The sequence below is a fragment of the Saccoglossus kowalevskii genome, chromosome 2, assembly GCF_978046115.1.
Source record: "Saccoglossus kowalevskii chromosome 2, keSacKowa6.1, whole genome shotgun sequence".
Lineage (NCBI taxonomy): Eukaryota > Metazoa > Hemichordata > Enteropneusta > Harrimaniidae > Saccoglossus > Saccoglossus kowalevskii.
In genome coordinates this window covers 1580713-1598440 of record NC_140642.1, presented here as the reverse complement: position 1 = coordinate 1598440, position 17728 = coordinate 1580713, and the positions used below count along the sequence as shown (strand labels likewise).

The following is a 17728-nucleotide window of genomic DNA, read 5'->3' as shown; positions in this document are numbered from 1 at the left end:
ACTTTCTTTATTTTTGTACGTCATCTAATCATATTAGAAAGGAATTTTATTTAGCATTAGAAACCTCACTGAGAAACAATGTTGAATCTTCATCACTAATGAATAGTTTTCTTTCAGGGGGGTTGAATTATAGGTTCAATTTCCTTTTTGGTGATTCACTATGGAACATAAATGAAAATGTGGGAAATACCTCATCAGCTTTAATTAGGAAATATGTAACTAATTTATGGCAATATAGAAAAGAAATGATGAATGTAATTTAAATATATGTATTACTGTTTTCATGCTGCCGATACAAAGGTTGAATAAACATTATTATTATTATTATAAACCAGCTAATTAACACCTAATTAATTAACACATAATAGGTGTGGCATTGCCAGTTTGTTTGGTGGCCTGATTTCTATTAATATGGATCATTTTGTTTGGTACCAACTACAGCATACAACAATGTACTCACCAGTAGAAATAACAATGCCTCTATTGTTTGTGAACATGCAGTAGTTAAAATCTGCCCCGTGGCTGAAATTGTTGTTCAGTACTGGAGCATGTTTCAATCGTATATCATTATTTTAGCCATACAATACCCATCATGGTTTAAAATAAATATTCATAGAAATATTTATAATTTCATAAACAAAATCTTTTGTGTGTGATTTTCCCCATATTTGGGTTAGTGCAAATGGTTACACTACGTACCAAACATCTATTGTCACTACTTTCTTATGACATGAACTATACTTCTCACCTGCATGTGGGTTCTACCAATCTTTACAATATCTTTGAATGCCTTGGATTTCTCAAGCAAGCCATCATGAAGTATTTGCAATCCTGGTAAGAGTCTTGTATCTATTTCTTGTGCTACTGCAATATGCATAGCAGTTGGAAATGTATCATTGGAACTCTATATATTATAAAAGAATGAAATACAACAGTTTTGTGAGTTGATTGATCAGTTGGGGAGAAATTTTAATTTCTAAATTTATTACGTTTTTGTTAAATTTCCTGGCAGATGTTAATTTTTTAAATAATCGCAGGAAATATAATCAAATATTGACAACATAACAGAGGAAATGTCTCACAAGTAAACTAGGCAGAAACACTACAAAAGAGCACTCCACCATGAATGCAAATATGTAACCATAGTAACATCTGTGAGTGGATAGACATTTTTTATAGCCTGACAATATATATGGGTCTGTTGGGGTCAAAAGTAAATTACCTGTACATTCCACAAATATTTGTTTCATACCTGGCTTTTATTGACATGGTCATTAGGATGAACAGGTTTTTTGCTACCAATTTCTCCTCCCATCATCTCTATAGCTCTATTGCTTATCACCTCGTTTACATTCATGTTGGTCTGAGTCCCAGATCCTGTCTGCCATATTACTAATGGGAAATGGTCATTCAACTTCCCATCAATAACCTACAGTAATGAGCACAATATGCATCACAAAAACTATGGCTTTTAAACTTGAATTACAATTAATTCAAAACTAGAAAAACTTCCATTTCACAGACAGATCAAATCTTCTATCATTGTTAATTCATTTAAGATATTTAAAACAAAGAATATCCTGAAAAAACAAAGTACAACTGTAACATCAGTGTTTAAAATTACTGCCTGGCCTGTATGCCTGGCATGGGTAAATATTCAGTGAGGCTGGTGAAAATCTCAAGTTACCTGTGGTCAGGTAGATTTTTTGAGAAAATAAAAAAAAATACTTTTTACAAAAATCACAAAATGACTATGGATGTATGAGTGTTGTCAAAATTATGTACCTAGAGGTCTGATGCGACCGTTTTGAGACATGCAACATGTAAAATAGGTATAAACAACATTTAGCAAACCATCACACTATGCATGATTTGAGCTCTCACACTATGTGTAATTTCAGTAAACTCTCATACTATACGTGATTTTAGTGAATTCTCACAATATGCGAGAGTTCCAGTTGACACAACCTTTTCAGACTTATAGTTCTGCTCGATGTTTTTACACTGTATTTTGAAAATGTTGAGTCATTTTTTTACGAATCAACCCTCCAGCAAAGAAACAAAAATTAAAATGTAACTCCAAAGAAGCGAATAGGGTGTATGATAAAACTGAAGAATACAGAAAATTGTCCTATCATGGAAAACTGAATTCAAGTGGATGATTACTCTAGTGACAATGATTAAATGAAATATAGTGGAACGATTGAAAATAAATAAAATATTGAAAACATAAACAGGGCTGGTAAATTTTTAGCAGGACAGGCAAGTTTTTAAAGTTACCTGCTCTGTTTATGTTTTCAATATTTTATTTATTTTCACTGACTACATGCACAAAAAATAAATGCTCTGCTCAAGTAATCTAAATGATAAGATAACAATATGTGTTGATATTGTACTGAAGACAGACATTATTAGTTTTCATCTTGTATATTTGAGCTTCAAACAAAACAGCATTCAATATTATTACTAATATTGCATTCATACTTGATGCCAACCGTTAAGATTTAGATTTACCTCGTCTGATGCTTTTACAATATAGTCAGCTATTTCGTTGTTTAGACCGTACTCTTTGTTAATTTCTGCTGCCGCACGTTTTAGGATACCAAATGCCTTGATCAGAGGAATCTACATAGAAATACATAATATATGTTTTGTATTATCAGAGTGAATAAAAATAACAATCAGTGTTACTAAATGTTACTGAACTTGTTTTGTCATTAGATCTATTCCCATTTAATGAAAATTGAAAAAAATTTACTTACAGGCATTCTTTCTGAAGGGCCACCAATTGGAAAATTGCGAATGGACCTGGCTGTATTGGCACCATAATATTTATCACTGGGCACCTCTAGAGAACCAAATGTGTCATACTCTGTTCTGAACTCTGCCTAGAAAAATAAATACTTGCTTTAGTAATAATAATGAACTTGAATACAAGAAAGTAGTGCATTGTTATTGTTCAGCTGACTTTGAATTACCATTTGAATTTGCATGGCTGAATCAAGTCATGACCCATAAAATGTGTTGTGCACGTACATGTAGGACACAGCTGTTACCAAGCAACACTCTCACTATACCAGCTATTTTATGAGATATTTAATTGAATTTTTCTATTTTTGGAACTCAAAAGACTCCATGACACTCAGATAAAATAAAATGGAGGGGGTAGATTTCTTGAAAACAAATACAAATAAACACCTATTAAATAGTTCTGCAAAGCAAAAGAAACTATTATTAATCCATGTATTATGTAATAAATAATTACCTTCGTTATAAAGAACACAGCATCGAAACGTGAAACAAGCGCAACTCTCTACAAGCTATGATTTTACAACAAGTAGGATATGCCAGGATCGATGACCACATGATATTACATTGCTCATGTTAACAAGTAAACATTAATTATATCAGTAAGTGTACTTTGACATTTGTTTGTGATTACCAGAAACTTACACGTGTATTCACCCTACGTAATACTATTAATTTGCATTTGTCTGAAATAATTGCGTGACAACAATCAATTTTAATTAAAGTACGTTAACTAGATAAACAATAGACATATAATTCTGTTTCAATGGCTACGCACAGTCCCTCTATCATAGAGGGACTGTGGGCTACGTAATCAATCAGTACAATGACTAAAAATATCAATAATTACCCAGAATCAGTACCGAACTGAAATCACGTGTTTTACTCACCATATCTGTTTCTGTCAGATAATGCTCGTAGACTCTCGTCAGTACTGAACCTTACACTGCTGAACGTAAGTTGCAATAATGCACAAAAACCGGCATACACTTGCCCTGCCCGTGACCTCAAAATCGCACGTACGACACGTGCAAATGTTTCTATGTTGGAACCTTTGAGCCGGAAGTAATAGTTACAAGCAGAGTGAGTTAGGGAGTCGTTTTTTACCGCGAGTGAGTGAGCGCCATGTCTATTGTGTACGATCTGAAAGAATGCGACTATAAAGGAAATATTATCACGCCTGGAAATCGAGATATTTCACACGTGGTTTAATAGTATTCATAAACCATTTAACAATCCAGCCCAAGAGACAGACTGCATGAGTTGGTGAGTTCAATTAGTTTATATAGATCCGATGGAAAATGTAAAAAAAACACGATTCCTATGTTGTTATATTTATTGATCCGATGACGGACTGGCAGGAGAAAGTGAAAATCATTAATTATGATCATTATTCTGGTTTTTAAAATTTATTTTTAATATACAATATTTTGAGATGGATGTGTATTAATAACTGAAATTGATAAATCTCTCAAAATTGATGTACAGTTTGTTGTTATGTTAGGCTAAAATGGGCAATTATTATACATGTACACACAAGTACTGTCAAAACATATCTAGTGTTTCTATCACTTCAAAGCTAGTGGTCAGCTATGTGAATAAAGTACAGTGCATTATAGCTAGTGGTCAGCTATGTGAATAATGTACAGTGCATTATAGCTAGTGGTCAGCTGTGTGGATAATGTACAGTGCATTATAGCTAGTGGTCAGCTGTGTGGATAATGTACAGTGCATTATAGCTAGTGGTCAGCTGTGTGGATAATGTACAGTGCATTATAGCTAGTGATCAGCTGTGTGGATAATGTACAGTGCATTATAGCTAGTGGTCAGCTGTGTGGATAATGTACAGTGCATTATAGCTAGTGGTCAGCTGTATGGATAATGTACAGTGCATTATAGCTAGTGGTCAGCTGTGTGGATAATGTACAGTGCATTGTAGCTAGTGGTCAGCTGTGTAGATAATGTACAGTGCATTATAGCTAGTGGTCAGCTGTATGGATAATGTACAGTGCATTATAGCTAGTGGTCAGCTGTGTGGATAATGTACAGTGCATTATAGCTAGTGGTCAGCTGTGTGGATAATGTACAGTGCATTGTAGCTAGTGGTCAGCTGTGTAGATAATGTACAGTGCATTATAGCTAGTGGTCAGCTGTATGGATAATGTACAGTGCATTATAGCTAGTGGTCAGCTGTGTGGATAATGTACAGTGCATTATAGCTAGTGGTCAGCTGTGTGGATAATGTACAGTGCATTATAGCTAGTGGTCAGCTTTGTGGATAATGTACAGTGCATTATAGCTAGTGGTCAGCTGTGTGAATAATGTACAGTGCATTATAGCTAGTGGTCAGCTGTGTGGATAATGTGCAGTGCATTATAGCTAGTGGTCAGCTGTGTGAATAATGTAAAGTGCATTATAGCTAGTAGTCAGTTGTGTGAATAATGTACAGTGCATTATAACTAGTGGTCAGCTGTGTGAATAATGTACAGTGCATTATAACTAGTGGTCTGCTATGTGAATAATGTACAGTGCATTATAGCTAGTAATCAGCTATGAATAATGTGCAGTGCATTATAACTTGCAGTCAGTTGTGTGAATAATGTGCAGTGCATTATAGCTAGCGGTCAGTTGTGTGAATAATGTACAGTGCATTATAACTAGTGGTCAGCTATGTGAATAATGTGCAGTGCATTGTAGTTAGTGGTCAGCTGTGTGAATAATGTACAGTGCATTATAACTAGTGGTCAGCTGTGTGAATAATGTGCAGTGCATTATAGCTAGTAGTCAGCTATGTGAATAATGTGCAGTGCATTATAGCTAGCGGTCAATTGTGTGGATAATGTACAGTGCATTATAGCTAGTAGTCAGCTATGTGAATAATGTGCAGTGCATTATAACTAGCAGTCAGTTGTGTGAATAATGTGCAGTGCATTATAACTAGCGGTCAGTTGTGTGAATAATGTGCAGTGCATTATAGCTCGTGGTCAGTTGTGTGAATAATGTACAGTGCATTATAGCTAGTGGTCAGTTGTGTGGATAATGTACAGTGCATTATAGCTAGTAATCAGCTATGTGAATAATGTGCAGTGCATTATAACTTGCAGTCAGTTGTGTGAATAATGTGCAGTGCATTATAGCTAGCGGTCAGTTGTGTGAATAATGTACAGTGCATTATAACTAGTGGTCAGCTATGTGAATAATATGCAGTGCATTATAACTAGTGGTCAGCTATGTGAATAATGTGCAGTGCATTGTAGTTAGTGGTCAGCTGTGTGAATAATGTACAGTGCATTATAACTAGTGGTCAGCTGTGTGAATAATGTGCAGTGCATTATAGCTAGTAGTCAGCTATGTGAATAATGTGCAGTGCATTATAGCTAGCGGTCAATTGTGTGGATAATGTACAGTGCATTATAGCTAGTAGTCAGCTATGTGAATAATGTGCAGTGCATTATAACTAGCAGTCAGTTGTGTGAATAATGTGCAGTGCATTATAACTAGCGGTCAGTTGTGTGAATAATGTGCAGTGCATTATAGCTCGTGGTCAGTTGTGTGAATAATGTACAGTGCATTATAGCTAGTGGTCAGTTGTGTGGATAATGTACAGTGCATTATAACTAGTGGTCAGCTGTGGATAATGTACAGTGCATTATAGCTACATGTAGTAGTCAGTTGTGTGGATAATGTACAGTGCATTATAGCTAGTGGTCAGCTGTGTGGATAATGTGCAGTGCATTAAAGCTAGTGGTCAGTTGTGTGGATAATGTACAGTGCATTATAGCTAGTGGTCAGTTTTGAGGATAATGTACAGTGCATTGTAGCTAGTAGTCAGTTGTGAGGATAGTGTACAGTGCATTGTAGCTAGTGGTCAGTTGTGAGGATAATGTACAGTGCATTGTAGCTAGTGGTCAGCTGTGTGGATAATGTACAGTGCATTGTAGCTAGTGGTCAGTTGTGAGGATAATGTACAGTGCATTATGGCTAGTGGTCAGCTGTGTGGATAATGTGCAGTGCATTAAAGCTAGTGGTCAGCTGTGTGAATAATGTGCAGTGCATTATAGCTAGTAGTCAGCTATGTGAATAATGTGCAGTGCATTATAGCCAGTGGTCAGTTGTGTGGATAATGTACAGTGCATTATAGCTAGTGGTCAGCTGTATGGATAATGTACAGTGCATTATAGCTAGTAGTTGTGTGAATAATGTGCAGTGCATTATAGCTAGCGGTCAGTTGTATGGATAATGTGCAGTGCATTATAGCTAGTAGTCAGTTGTGAATAATGTGCAGTGCATTATAGCTAGCGGTCAGTTGTATGGATAATGTGCAGTGCATTATAGCTAGCGGTCAGTTGTATGGATAATGTGCAGTGCATTATAGCTAGTAGTCAGTTGTGTGAATAATGTGCAGTGCATTATAGCTAGTGGTCAGTTGTGTGGATAATGTACAGTGCATTATAGCTAGTAGTCAGCTATGTGAATAATGTGCAGTGCATTATAACTTGCAGTCAGTTGTGTGAATAATGTGCAGTGCATTATAGCTATCGGTCAGTTGTGTGAATAATGTACAGTGCATTATAACTAGTGGTCAGCTGTGTGAATAATGTACAGTGCATTATAACTAGTTGTCAGCTATGTGAATAATTTGCAGTGCATTATAGCTAACAGTCAGCTATGTGAATAATGTGCAGTGCATTATAGCTAGTCGTCAGTTGTGTGGATAATGTACAGTGCATTATAGCTAGTAGTCAGCTATGTGAATAATGTGCAGTGCTTTATAACTTGCAGTCAGTTGTGTGAATAATGTGCAGTGCATTATAGCTAGCGGTCAGTTGTGTGAATAATGTACAGTGCATTATAACTAGTGGTCAGCTATGTGAATAATGTGCAGTGCATTATAGCTAGTAGTCAGCTGTGTGAATAATGTACAGTGCATTATAACTAGTGGTCAGCTGTGTGGATAATGTACAGTGCATTATAGCAAGTAGTCAGCTATGTGAATAATGTACAGTGCATTATAACTAGTTGTCAGTTGTGTGGATAATGTGCAGTGCATTATAGCTAGTAGTCAGTTGTGAGGATAATGTACAGTGCATTGTAACTAGTGGTCAGCTGTGTGAATAATGTAGTACAGTTCATTATAACTAGTGGTCAGCTATGTGAATAATGTGCAGTGCATTATAACTAGCGGTCAGTTGTGCGAATAATGTGCAGTGCATTATAACTAGTGGTCATTTGTTTGAATAATGTGCAGTGCATTATAGCTTGTGGTCAGTTGTGTGAATAATGTACAGTGCATTATAGCTAGTAGTCAGCTATGTGAATAATGTGCAGTGCATTATAGCTAGGAGTCAGTTGTGTGGATAATGTACAGTGCATTATAGCTAGTAGTCAGCTATGTGAATAATGTGCAATGCATTATAACTAGCGGTCAGTTGTGTGGATAATGTGCAGTGCATTATAGCTAGTAGTCTGCTATGTGAATAATTTGCAGTGCATTATAACTAGCGGTCAGCTATCTGAATAATGTGCAGTGCATTAAAGCTAGTAGTCAGCCGTGTGGATAATGTACAGTGTATTATAGCTAGTGGTCAGCTGTGTGGATAATGTACAGTGCATTATAGCTAGTGGTCAGCTGTGTGAATAATGTGCAGTGCATTAAAGCTAGTAGTCAGCTGTGTGGATAATGTACAGTGCATTATAGCTAGTGGTCAGCTGTGTGGATAATGTACAGTGCATTATAGCTAGTAGTCAGATGTGTGGATAATGTACAGTGTATTATAACTAGCGGTCAGTTGTGTGAATAATGTGCAGTGCATTATAGCTCGTGGTCAGTTGTGTGAATAATGTACAGTGCATTATAGCTAGTGGTCAGTTGTGTGGATAATGTACAGTGCATTATAACTAGTGGTCAGCTGTGGATAATGTGCAGTGCATTATAACTAGTGGTCAGTTGTGTGAATAATGTGCAGTGCATTATAGCTTGTGGTCAGTTGTGTGAATAATGTACAGTGCATTATAGCTAGTAGTCAGCTATGTGAATAATGTGCAGTGCATTATAGCTAGGAGTCAGTTGTGTGGATAATGTACAGTGCATTATAGCTAGTAGTCAGCTATGTGAATAATGTACAGTGCATTATAACTAGTGGTCAGCTATGTGAATAATGTGCAGTGCATTATAGCTAGTAGTCAGCTGTGTGAATAATGTACAGTGCATTATAACTAGTGGTCAGCTGTGTGGATAATGTACAGTGCATTATAGCAAGTAGTCAGCTATGTGAATAATGTACAGTGCATTATAACTAGTTGTCAGTTGTGTGGATAATGTGCAGTGCATTATAGCTAGTAGTCAGTTGTGAGGATAATGTACAGTGCATTGTAACTAGTGGTCAGCTGTGTGAATAATGTAGTACAGTTCATTATAACTAGTGGTCAGCTATGTGAATAATGTGCAGTGCATTATAACTAGCGGTCAGTTGTGCGAATAATGTGCAGTGCATTATAACTAGTGGTCAGTTGTGTGAATAATGTGCAGTGCATTATAGCTTGTGGTCAGTTGTGTGAATAATGTACAATGCATTATAGCTAGTAGTCAGCTATGTGAATAATGTGCAGTGCATTATAGCTAGGAGTCAGTTGTGTGGATAATGTACAGTGCATTATAGCTAGTAGTCAGCTATGTGAATAATGTGCAGTGCATTATAACTAGCGGTCAGTTGTGTGGATAATGTGCAGTGCATTATAGCTAGTAGTCTACTATGTGAATAATTTGCAGTGCATTATAACTAGCGGTCAGCTATCTGAATAATGTGCAGTGCATTAAAGCTAGTAGTCAGCCGTGTGGATAATGTACAGTGTATTATAGCTAGTGGTCAGCTGTGTGGATAATGTACAGTGCATTATAGCTAGTGGTCAGCTGTGTGAATAATGTGCAGTGCATTAAAGCTAGTAGTCAGCTGTGTGGATAATGTACAGTGCATTATAGCTAGTGGTCAGCTGTGTGGATAATGTACAGTGCATTATAGCTAGTAGTCAGATGTGTGGATAATGTACAGTGTATTATAACTAGCGGTCAGTTGTGTGAATAATGTGCAGTGCATTATAGCTCGTGGTCAGTTGTGTGAATAATGTACAGTGCATTATAGCTAGTGGTCAGTTGTGTGGATAATGTACAGTGCATTATAACTAGTGGTCAGCTGTGGATAATGTACAGTGCATTATAGCTACATGTAGTAGTCAGTTGTGTGGATAATGTACAGTGCATTATAGCTAGTGGTCAGCTGTGTGGATAATGTACAGTGCATTATATCTAGTGGTCAGCTGTGTGGATAATGTACAGTGCATTATAGCTAGTAGTCAGTTGTGTGGATAATGTACAGTGCATTATAGCTAGTGGTCAGCTGTATGGATAATGTACAGTGCATTATAGCTAGTAGTCAGATGTGTGGATAATGTACAGTGTATTATAGCTAGTGGTCAGCTGTGTGGATAATGTACAGTGCATTATAGCTAGTGGTCAGCTGTGTGGATAATGTACAGTGCATTATAGCTAGTGGTCAACTGTGTGGATAATGTACAGTGCATTATAGCTAGTGGTCAGCTGTGTGGATAATGTACAGTGCATTATAGCTAGTGGTCAGCTGTGTGGATAATGTACAGTGCATTATAGCTAGTGGTCAGCTGTGTGGATAATGTACAGTGCATTATAGCTAGTGGTCAGTTGTGCAGATAATGTACAGTGCATTGTAGCTAGTGGTCAGTTGTTTAGATAATTTATAGTGCATTATAGCTAGTGGTCAGTTGTGTGGATAATGTACAGTGCATTATAGCTAGTAGTCAGTTGTGTGGATAATGTACAGTGCATTATAGCTAGTGGTCAGCTGTGTGGATAATGTACAGTGCATTATAGCTACATGTAGTAGTCAGTTGTGTGGATAATGTACAGTGCATTATAGCTAGTGGTCAGCTGTGTGGATAATGTACAGTGCATTATAGCTAGTGGTCAGCTGTGTGGATAATGTACAGTGCATTATAGCTAGTAGTCAGTTGTGTGGATAATGTACAGTGCATTATAGCTAGTGGTCAGCTGTGTGGATAATGTACAGTGCATTATAGCTAGTGGTCAGCTGTGTGGATAATGTACAGTGCATTATAGCTAGTGGTCAGCTGTGTGGATAATGTACAGTGCATTATAGCTAGTGGTCAGCTGTATGGATAATGTACAGTGCATTATAGCTAGTGGTCAGCTGTGTGGATAATGTACAGTGCATTGTAGCTAGTGGTCAGCTGTGTAGATAATGTACAGTGCATTATAGCTAGTGGTCAGCTGTATGGATAATGTACAGTGCATTATAGCTAGTGGTCAGCTGTGTGGATAATGTACAGTGCATTATAGCTAGTGGTCAGCTGTGTGGATAATGTACAGTGCATTATAGCTAGTGGTCAGCTTTGTGGATAATGTACAGTGCATTATAGCTAGTGGTCAGCTGTGTGGATAATGTACAGTGCATTATAGCTAGTGGTCAGCTGTGTGGATAATGTGCAGTGCATTATAGCTAGTGGTCAGCTGTGTGAATAATGTAAAGTGCATTATAGCTAGTAGTCAGTTGTGTGAATAATGTACAGTGCATTATAGCTAGTGGTCAGCTGTGTGGATAATGTACAGTGCATTATACTAGCGATCAGCTATGTGAATAATGTGCAGTGCATTATAGCTAGTAGTCAGCTATGTGAATAATGTACTGTGCATTATAGCTAGTGGTCAGCTGTGTGGATAATGTGCAGTGCATTAAAGCTAGTGGTCAGTTGTGTGGATCATGTACAGTGCATTATAGCTAGTGGTCAGTTGTGAGGATAATGTACAGTGCATTGTAGCTAGTAGTCAGTTGTGAGGATAGTGTACAGTGCATTGTAGCTAGTGGTCAGTTGTGAGGATAATGTACAGTGCATTGTAGCTAGTGGTCAGCTGTGTGGATAATGTACAGTGCATTGTAGCTAGTGGTCAGTTGTGAGGATAATGTACAGTGCATTATGGCTAGTGGTCAGCTGTGTGGATAATGTGCAGTGCATTAAAGCTAGTGGTCAGCTGTGTGAATAATGTGCAGTGCATTATAGCTAGTAGTCAGCTATGTGAATAATGTGCAGTGCATTATAGCCAGTGGTCAGTTGTGTGGATAATGTACAGTGCATTATAGCTAGTGGTCAGCTGTATGGATAATGTACAGTGCATTATAGCTAGTAGTTGTGTGAATAATGTGCAGTGCATTATAGCTAGCGGTCAGTTGTATGGATAATGTGCAGTGCATTATAGCTAGTAGTCAGTTGTGAATAATGTGCAGTGCATTATAGCTAGCGGTCAGTTGTATGGATAATGTGCAGTGCATTATAGCTAGCGGTCAGTTGTATGGATAATGTGCAGTGCATTATAGCTAGTAGTCAGTTGTGTGAATAATGTGCAGTGCATTATAGCTAGTGGTCAGTTGTGTGGATAATGTACAGTGCATTATAGCTAGTAGTCAGCTATGTGAATAATGTGCAGTGCATTATAACTTGCAGTCAGTTGTGTGAATAATGTGCAGTGCATTATAGCTATCGGTCAGTTGTGTGAATAATGTACAGTGCATTATAACTAGTGGTCAGCTGTGTGAATAATGTACAGTGCATTATAACTAGTTGTCAGCTATGTGAATAATTTGCAGTGCATTATAGCTAACAGTCAGCTATGTGAATAATGTGCAGTGCATTATAGCTAGTCGTCAGTTGTGTGGATAATGTACAGTGCATTATAGCTAGTAGTCAGCTATGTGAATAATGTGCAGTGCTTTATAACTTGCAGTCAGTTGTGTGAATAATGTGCAGTGCATTATAGCTAGCGGTCAGTTGTGTGAATAATGTACAGTGCATTATAACTAGTGGTCAGCTATGTGAATAATGTGCAGTGCATTATAGCTAGTAGTCAGCTGTGTGAATAATGTACAGTGCATTATAACTAGTGGTCAGCTGTGTGGATAATGTACAGTGCATTATAGCAAGTAGTCAGCTATGTGAATAATGTACAGTGCATTATAACTAGTTGTCAGTTGTGTGGATAATGTGCAGTGCATTATAGCTAGTAGTCAGTTGTGAGGATAATGTACAGTGCATTGTAACTAGTGGTCAGCTGTGTGAATAATGTAGTACAGTTCATTATAACTAGTGGTCAGCTATGTGAATAATGTGCAGTGCATTATAACTAGCGGTCAGTTGTGCGAATAATGTGCAGTGCATTATAACTAGTGGTCAGTTGTGTGAATAATGTGCAGTGCATTATAGCTTGTGGTCAGTTGTGTGAATAATGTACAGTGCATTATAGCTAGTAGTCAGCTATGTGAATAATGTGCAGTGCATTATAGCTAGGAGTCAGTTGTGTGGATAATGTACAGTGCATTATAGCTAGTAGTCAGCTATGTGAATAATGTGCAATGCATTATAACTAGCGGTCAGTTGTGTGGATAATGTGCAGTGCATTATAGCTAGTAGTCTGCTATGTGAATAATTTGCAGTGCATTATAACTAGCGGTCAGCTATCTGAATAATGTGCAGTGCATTAAAGCTAGTAGTCAGCCGTGTGGATAATGTACAGTGTATTATAGCTAGTGGTCAGCTGTGTGGATAATGTACAGTGCATTATAGCTAGTGGTCAGCTGTGTGAATAATGTGCAGTGCATTAAAGCTAGTAGTCAGCTGTGTGGATAATGTACAGTGCATTATAGCTAGTGGTCAGCTGTGTGGATAATGTACAGTGCATTATAGCTAGTAGTCAGATGTGTGGATAATGTACAGTGTATTATAACTAGCGGTCAGTTGTGTGAATAATGTGCAGTGCATTATAGCTCGTGGTCAGTTGTGTGAATAATGTACAGTGCATTATAGCTAGTGGTCAGTTGTGTGGATAATGTACAGTGCATTATAACTAGTGGTCAGCTGTGGATAATGTGCAGTGCATTATAACTAGTGGTCAGTTGTGTGAATAATGTGCAGTGCATTATAGCTTGTGGTCAGTTGTGTGAATAATGTACAGTGCATTATAGCTAGTAGTCAGCTATGTGAATAATGTGCAGTGCATTATAGCTAGGAGTCAGTTGTGTGGATAATGTACAGTGCATTATAGCTAGTAGTCAGCTATGTGAATAATGTACAGTGCATTATAACTAGTGGTCAGCTATGTGAATAATGTGCAGTGCATTATAGCTAGTAGTCAGCTGTGTGAATAATGTACAGTGCATTATAACTAGTGGTCAGCTGTGTGGATAATGTACAGTGCATTATAGCAAGTAGTCAGCTATGTGAATAATGTACAGTGCATTATAACTAGTTGTCAGTTGTGTGGATAATGTGCAGTGCATTATAGCTAGTAGTCAGTTGTGAGGATAATGTACAGTGCATTGTAACTAGTGGTCAGCTGTGTGAATAATGTAGTACAGTTCATTATAACTAGTGGTCAGCTATGTGAATAATGTGCAGTGCATTATAACTAGCGGTCAGTTGTGCGAATAATGTGCAGTGCATTATAACTAGTGGTCAGTTGTGTGAATAATGTGCAGTGCATTATAGCTTGTGGTCAGTTGTGTGAATAATGTACAATGCATTATAGCTAGTAGTCAGCTATGTGAATAATGTGCAGTGCATTATAGCTAGGAGTCAGTTGTGTGGATAATGTACAGTGCATTATAGCTAGTAGTCAGCTATGTGAATAATGTGCAGTGCATTATAACTAGCGGTCAGTTGTGTGGATAATGTGCAGTGCATTATAGCTAGTAGTCTACTATGTGAATAATTTGCAGTGCATTATAACTAGCGGTCAGCTATCTGAATAATGTGCAGTGCATTAAAGCTAGTAGTCAGCCGTGTGGATAATGTACAGTGTATTATAGCTAGTGGTCAGCTGTGTGGATAATGTACAGTGCATTATAGCTAGTGGTCAGCTGTGTGAATAATGTGCAGTGCATTAAAGCTAGTAGTCAGCTGTGTGGATAATGTACAGTGCATTATAGCTAGTGGTCAGCTGTGTGGATAATGTACAGTGCATTATAGCTAGTAGTCAGATGTGTGGATAATGTACAGTGTATTATAACTAGCGGTCAGTTGTGTGAATAATGTGCAGTGCATTATAGCTCGTGGTCAGTTGTGTGAATAATGTACAGTGCATTATAGCTAGTGGTCAGTTGTGTGGATAATGTACAGTGCATTATAACTAGTGGTCAGCTGTGGATAATGTACAGTGCATTATAGCTACATGTAGTAGTCAGTTGTGTGGATAATGTACAGTGCATTATAGCTAGTGGTCAGCTGTGTGGATAATGTACAGTGCATTATATCTAGTGGTCAGCTGTATGGATAATGTACAGTGCATTATAGCTAGTAGTCAGATGTGTGGATAATGTACAGTGTATTATAGCTAGTGGTCAGCTGTGTGGATAATGTACAGTGCATTATAGCTAGTGGTCAGCTGTGTGGATAATGTACAGTGCATTATAGCTAGTGGTCAACTGTGTGGATAATGTACAGTGCATTATAGCTAGTGGTCAGCTGTGTGGATAATGTACAGTGCATTATAGCTAGTGGTCAGCTGTGTGGATAATGTACAGTGCATTATAGCTAGTGGTCAGCTGTGTGGATAATGTACAGTGCATTATAGCTAGTGGTCAGTTGTGCAGATAATGTACAGTGCATTGTAGCTAGTGGTCAGTTGTTTAGATAATTTATAGTGCATTATAGCTAGTGGTCAGTTGTGTGGATAATGTACAGTGCATTATAGCTAGTAGTCAGTTGTGTGGATAATGTACAGTGCATTATAGCTAGTGGTCAGCTGTGTGGATAATGTACAGTGCATTATAGCTACATGTAGTAGTCAGTTGTGTGGATAATGTACAGTGCATTATAGCTAGTGGTCAGCTGTGTGGATAATGTACAGTGCATTATAGCTAGTGGTCAGCTGTGTGGATAATGTACAGTGCATTATAGCTAGTAGTCAGTTGTGTGGATAATGTACAGTGCATTATAGCTAGTGGTCAGCTGTGTGGATAATGTACAGTGCATTATAGCTAGTGGTCAGCTGTGTGGATAATGTACAGTGCATTATAGCTAGTGGTCAGCTGTGTGGATAATGTACAGTGCATTATAGCTAGTGGTCAGCTGTATGGATAATGTACAGTGCATTATAGCTAGTGGTCAGCTGTGTGGATAATGTACAGTGCATTGTAGCTAGTGGTCAGCTGTGTAGATAATGTATAGTGCATTATAGCTAGTGGTCAGCTGTATGGATAATGTACAGTGCATTATAGCTAGTGGTCAGCTGTGTGGATAATGTACAGTGCATTATAGCTAGTGGTCAGCTGTGTGGATAATGTACAGTGCATTATAGCTAGTGGTCAGCTTTGTGGATAATGTACAGTGCATTATAGCTAGTGGTCAGCTGTGTGGATAATGTACAGTGCATTATAGCTAGTGGTCAGCTGTGTGGATAATGTGCAGTGCATTATAGCTAGTGGTCAGCTGTGTGAATAATGTAAAGTGCATTATAGCTAGTAGTCAGTTGTGTGAATAATGTACAGTGCATTATAGCTAGTGGTCAGCTGTGTGGATAATGTACAGTGCATTATACTAGCGATCAGCTATGTGAATAATGTGCAGTGCATTATAGCTAGTAGTCAGCTATGTGAATAATGTACTGTGCATTATAGCTAGTGGTCAGCTGTGTGGATAATGTGCAGTGCATTAAAGCTAGTGGTCAGTTGTGTGGATCATGTACAGTGCATTATAGCTAGTGGTCAGTTGTGAGGATAATGTACAGTGCATTGTAGCTAGTAGTCAGTTGTGAGGATAGTGTACAGTGCATTGTAGCTAGTGGTCAGTTGTGAGGATAATGTACAGTGCATTGTAGCTAGTGGTCAGCTGTGTGGATAATGTACAGTGCATTGTAGCTAGTGGTCAGTTGTGAGGATAATGTACAGTGCATTTTGGCTAGTGGTCAGCTGTGTGGATAATGTGCAGTGCATTAAAGCTAGTGGTCAGCTGTGTGAATAATGTGCAGTGCATTATAGCTATTAGTCAGCTATGTGAATAATGTGCAGTGCATTATAGCTAGTGGTCAGTTGTGTGGATAATGTACAGTGCATTATAGCTAGTGGTCAGCTGTATGGATAATGTACAGTGCATTATAGCTAGTAGTTGTGTGAATAATGTGCAGTGCGTTATAGCTAGCGGACAGTTGTATGGATAATGTGCAGTGCATTATAGCTAGTAGTCAGTTGTGTGAATAATGTTCAGTGCAATATAGCTAGCGGTCAGTTGTATGGATAATGTGCAGTGCATTATAGCTAGCGGTCAGTTGTATGGATAATGTGCAGTGCATTATAGCTAGTAGTCAGTTGTGTGAATAATGTGTAGTGCATTATAGCTAGTGGTCAGTTGTGTGAATAATGTGCAGTGCACTATAGCTATCGGTCAGTTGTGTGAATAATGTACAGTGCATTATAACTAGTGGTCAGCTGTGTGAATAATGTTCAGTGCATTATAACTAGTGGTCAGCTATGTGAATAATGTACAGTGCATTATAGCTAGTGGTCAGTTGTGTGGATAATGTACAGTGCATTATAGCTAGTAATCAGCTATGTGAATAATGTGCAGTGCATTATAACTTGCAGTCAGTTGTGTGAATAATGTACAGTGCATTATAGCTAGCGGTCAGTTGTGTGAATAATGTACAGTGCATTATAACTAGTGGTCAGCTATGTGAATAATATGCAGTGCATTATAACTAGTGGTCAGCTATGTGAATAATGTGCAGTGCATTGTAGTTAGTGGTCAGCTGTGTGAATAATGTACAGTGCATTATAACTAGTGGTCAGCTGTGTGAATAATGTGCAGTGCATTATAGCTAGTAGTC

The 17728-nt window shown here is 37.8% G+C and overlaps 1 protein-coding gene and 1 long non-coding RNA gene across 2 annotated transcripts in view; one reads left to right on the top strand and one right to left on the bottom strand.

Moving 5' to 3' along the window:
- LOC100375599 (fumarate hydratase, mitochondrial-like) overlaps positions 1-3870 on the bottom strand; it is a gene marked incomplete at its 5' end in the record, with an annotated part of 28257 nt that extends 24387 nt beyond the window's left edge. Inside the window, 5 exons of the mRNA XM_085496160.1 lie at positions 749-904; positions 1253-1429; positions 2515-2625; positions 2763-2884; positions 3699-3870. Of these exons, the coding sequence (XP_085352286.1) occupies positions 749-904; positions 1253-1429; positions 2515-2625; positions 2763-2884; positions 3699-3870 (738 nt within the window). The remainder of the gene's footprint in view (positions 1-748; positions 905-1252; positions 1430-2514; positions 2626-2762; positions 2885-3698) is intronic.
- Positions 3871-3873: 3 nt separating this feature from the next.
- LOC146748046 (uncharacterized) overlaps positions 3874-17728 on the top strand; it is a 77766-nt gene continuing 63911 nt past the window's right edge. The window contains exon 1 of the long non-coding RNA XR_014931561.1: positions 3874-4074. This is a non-coding gene — a long non-coding RNA (uncharacterized LOC146748046). The remainder of the gene's footprint in view (positions 4075-17728) is intronic.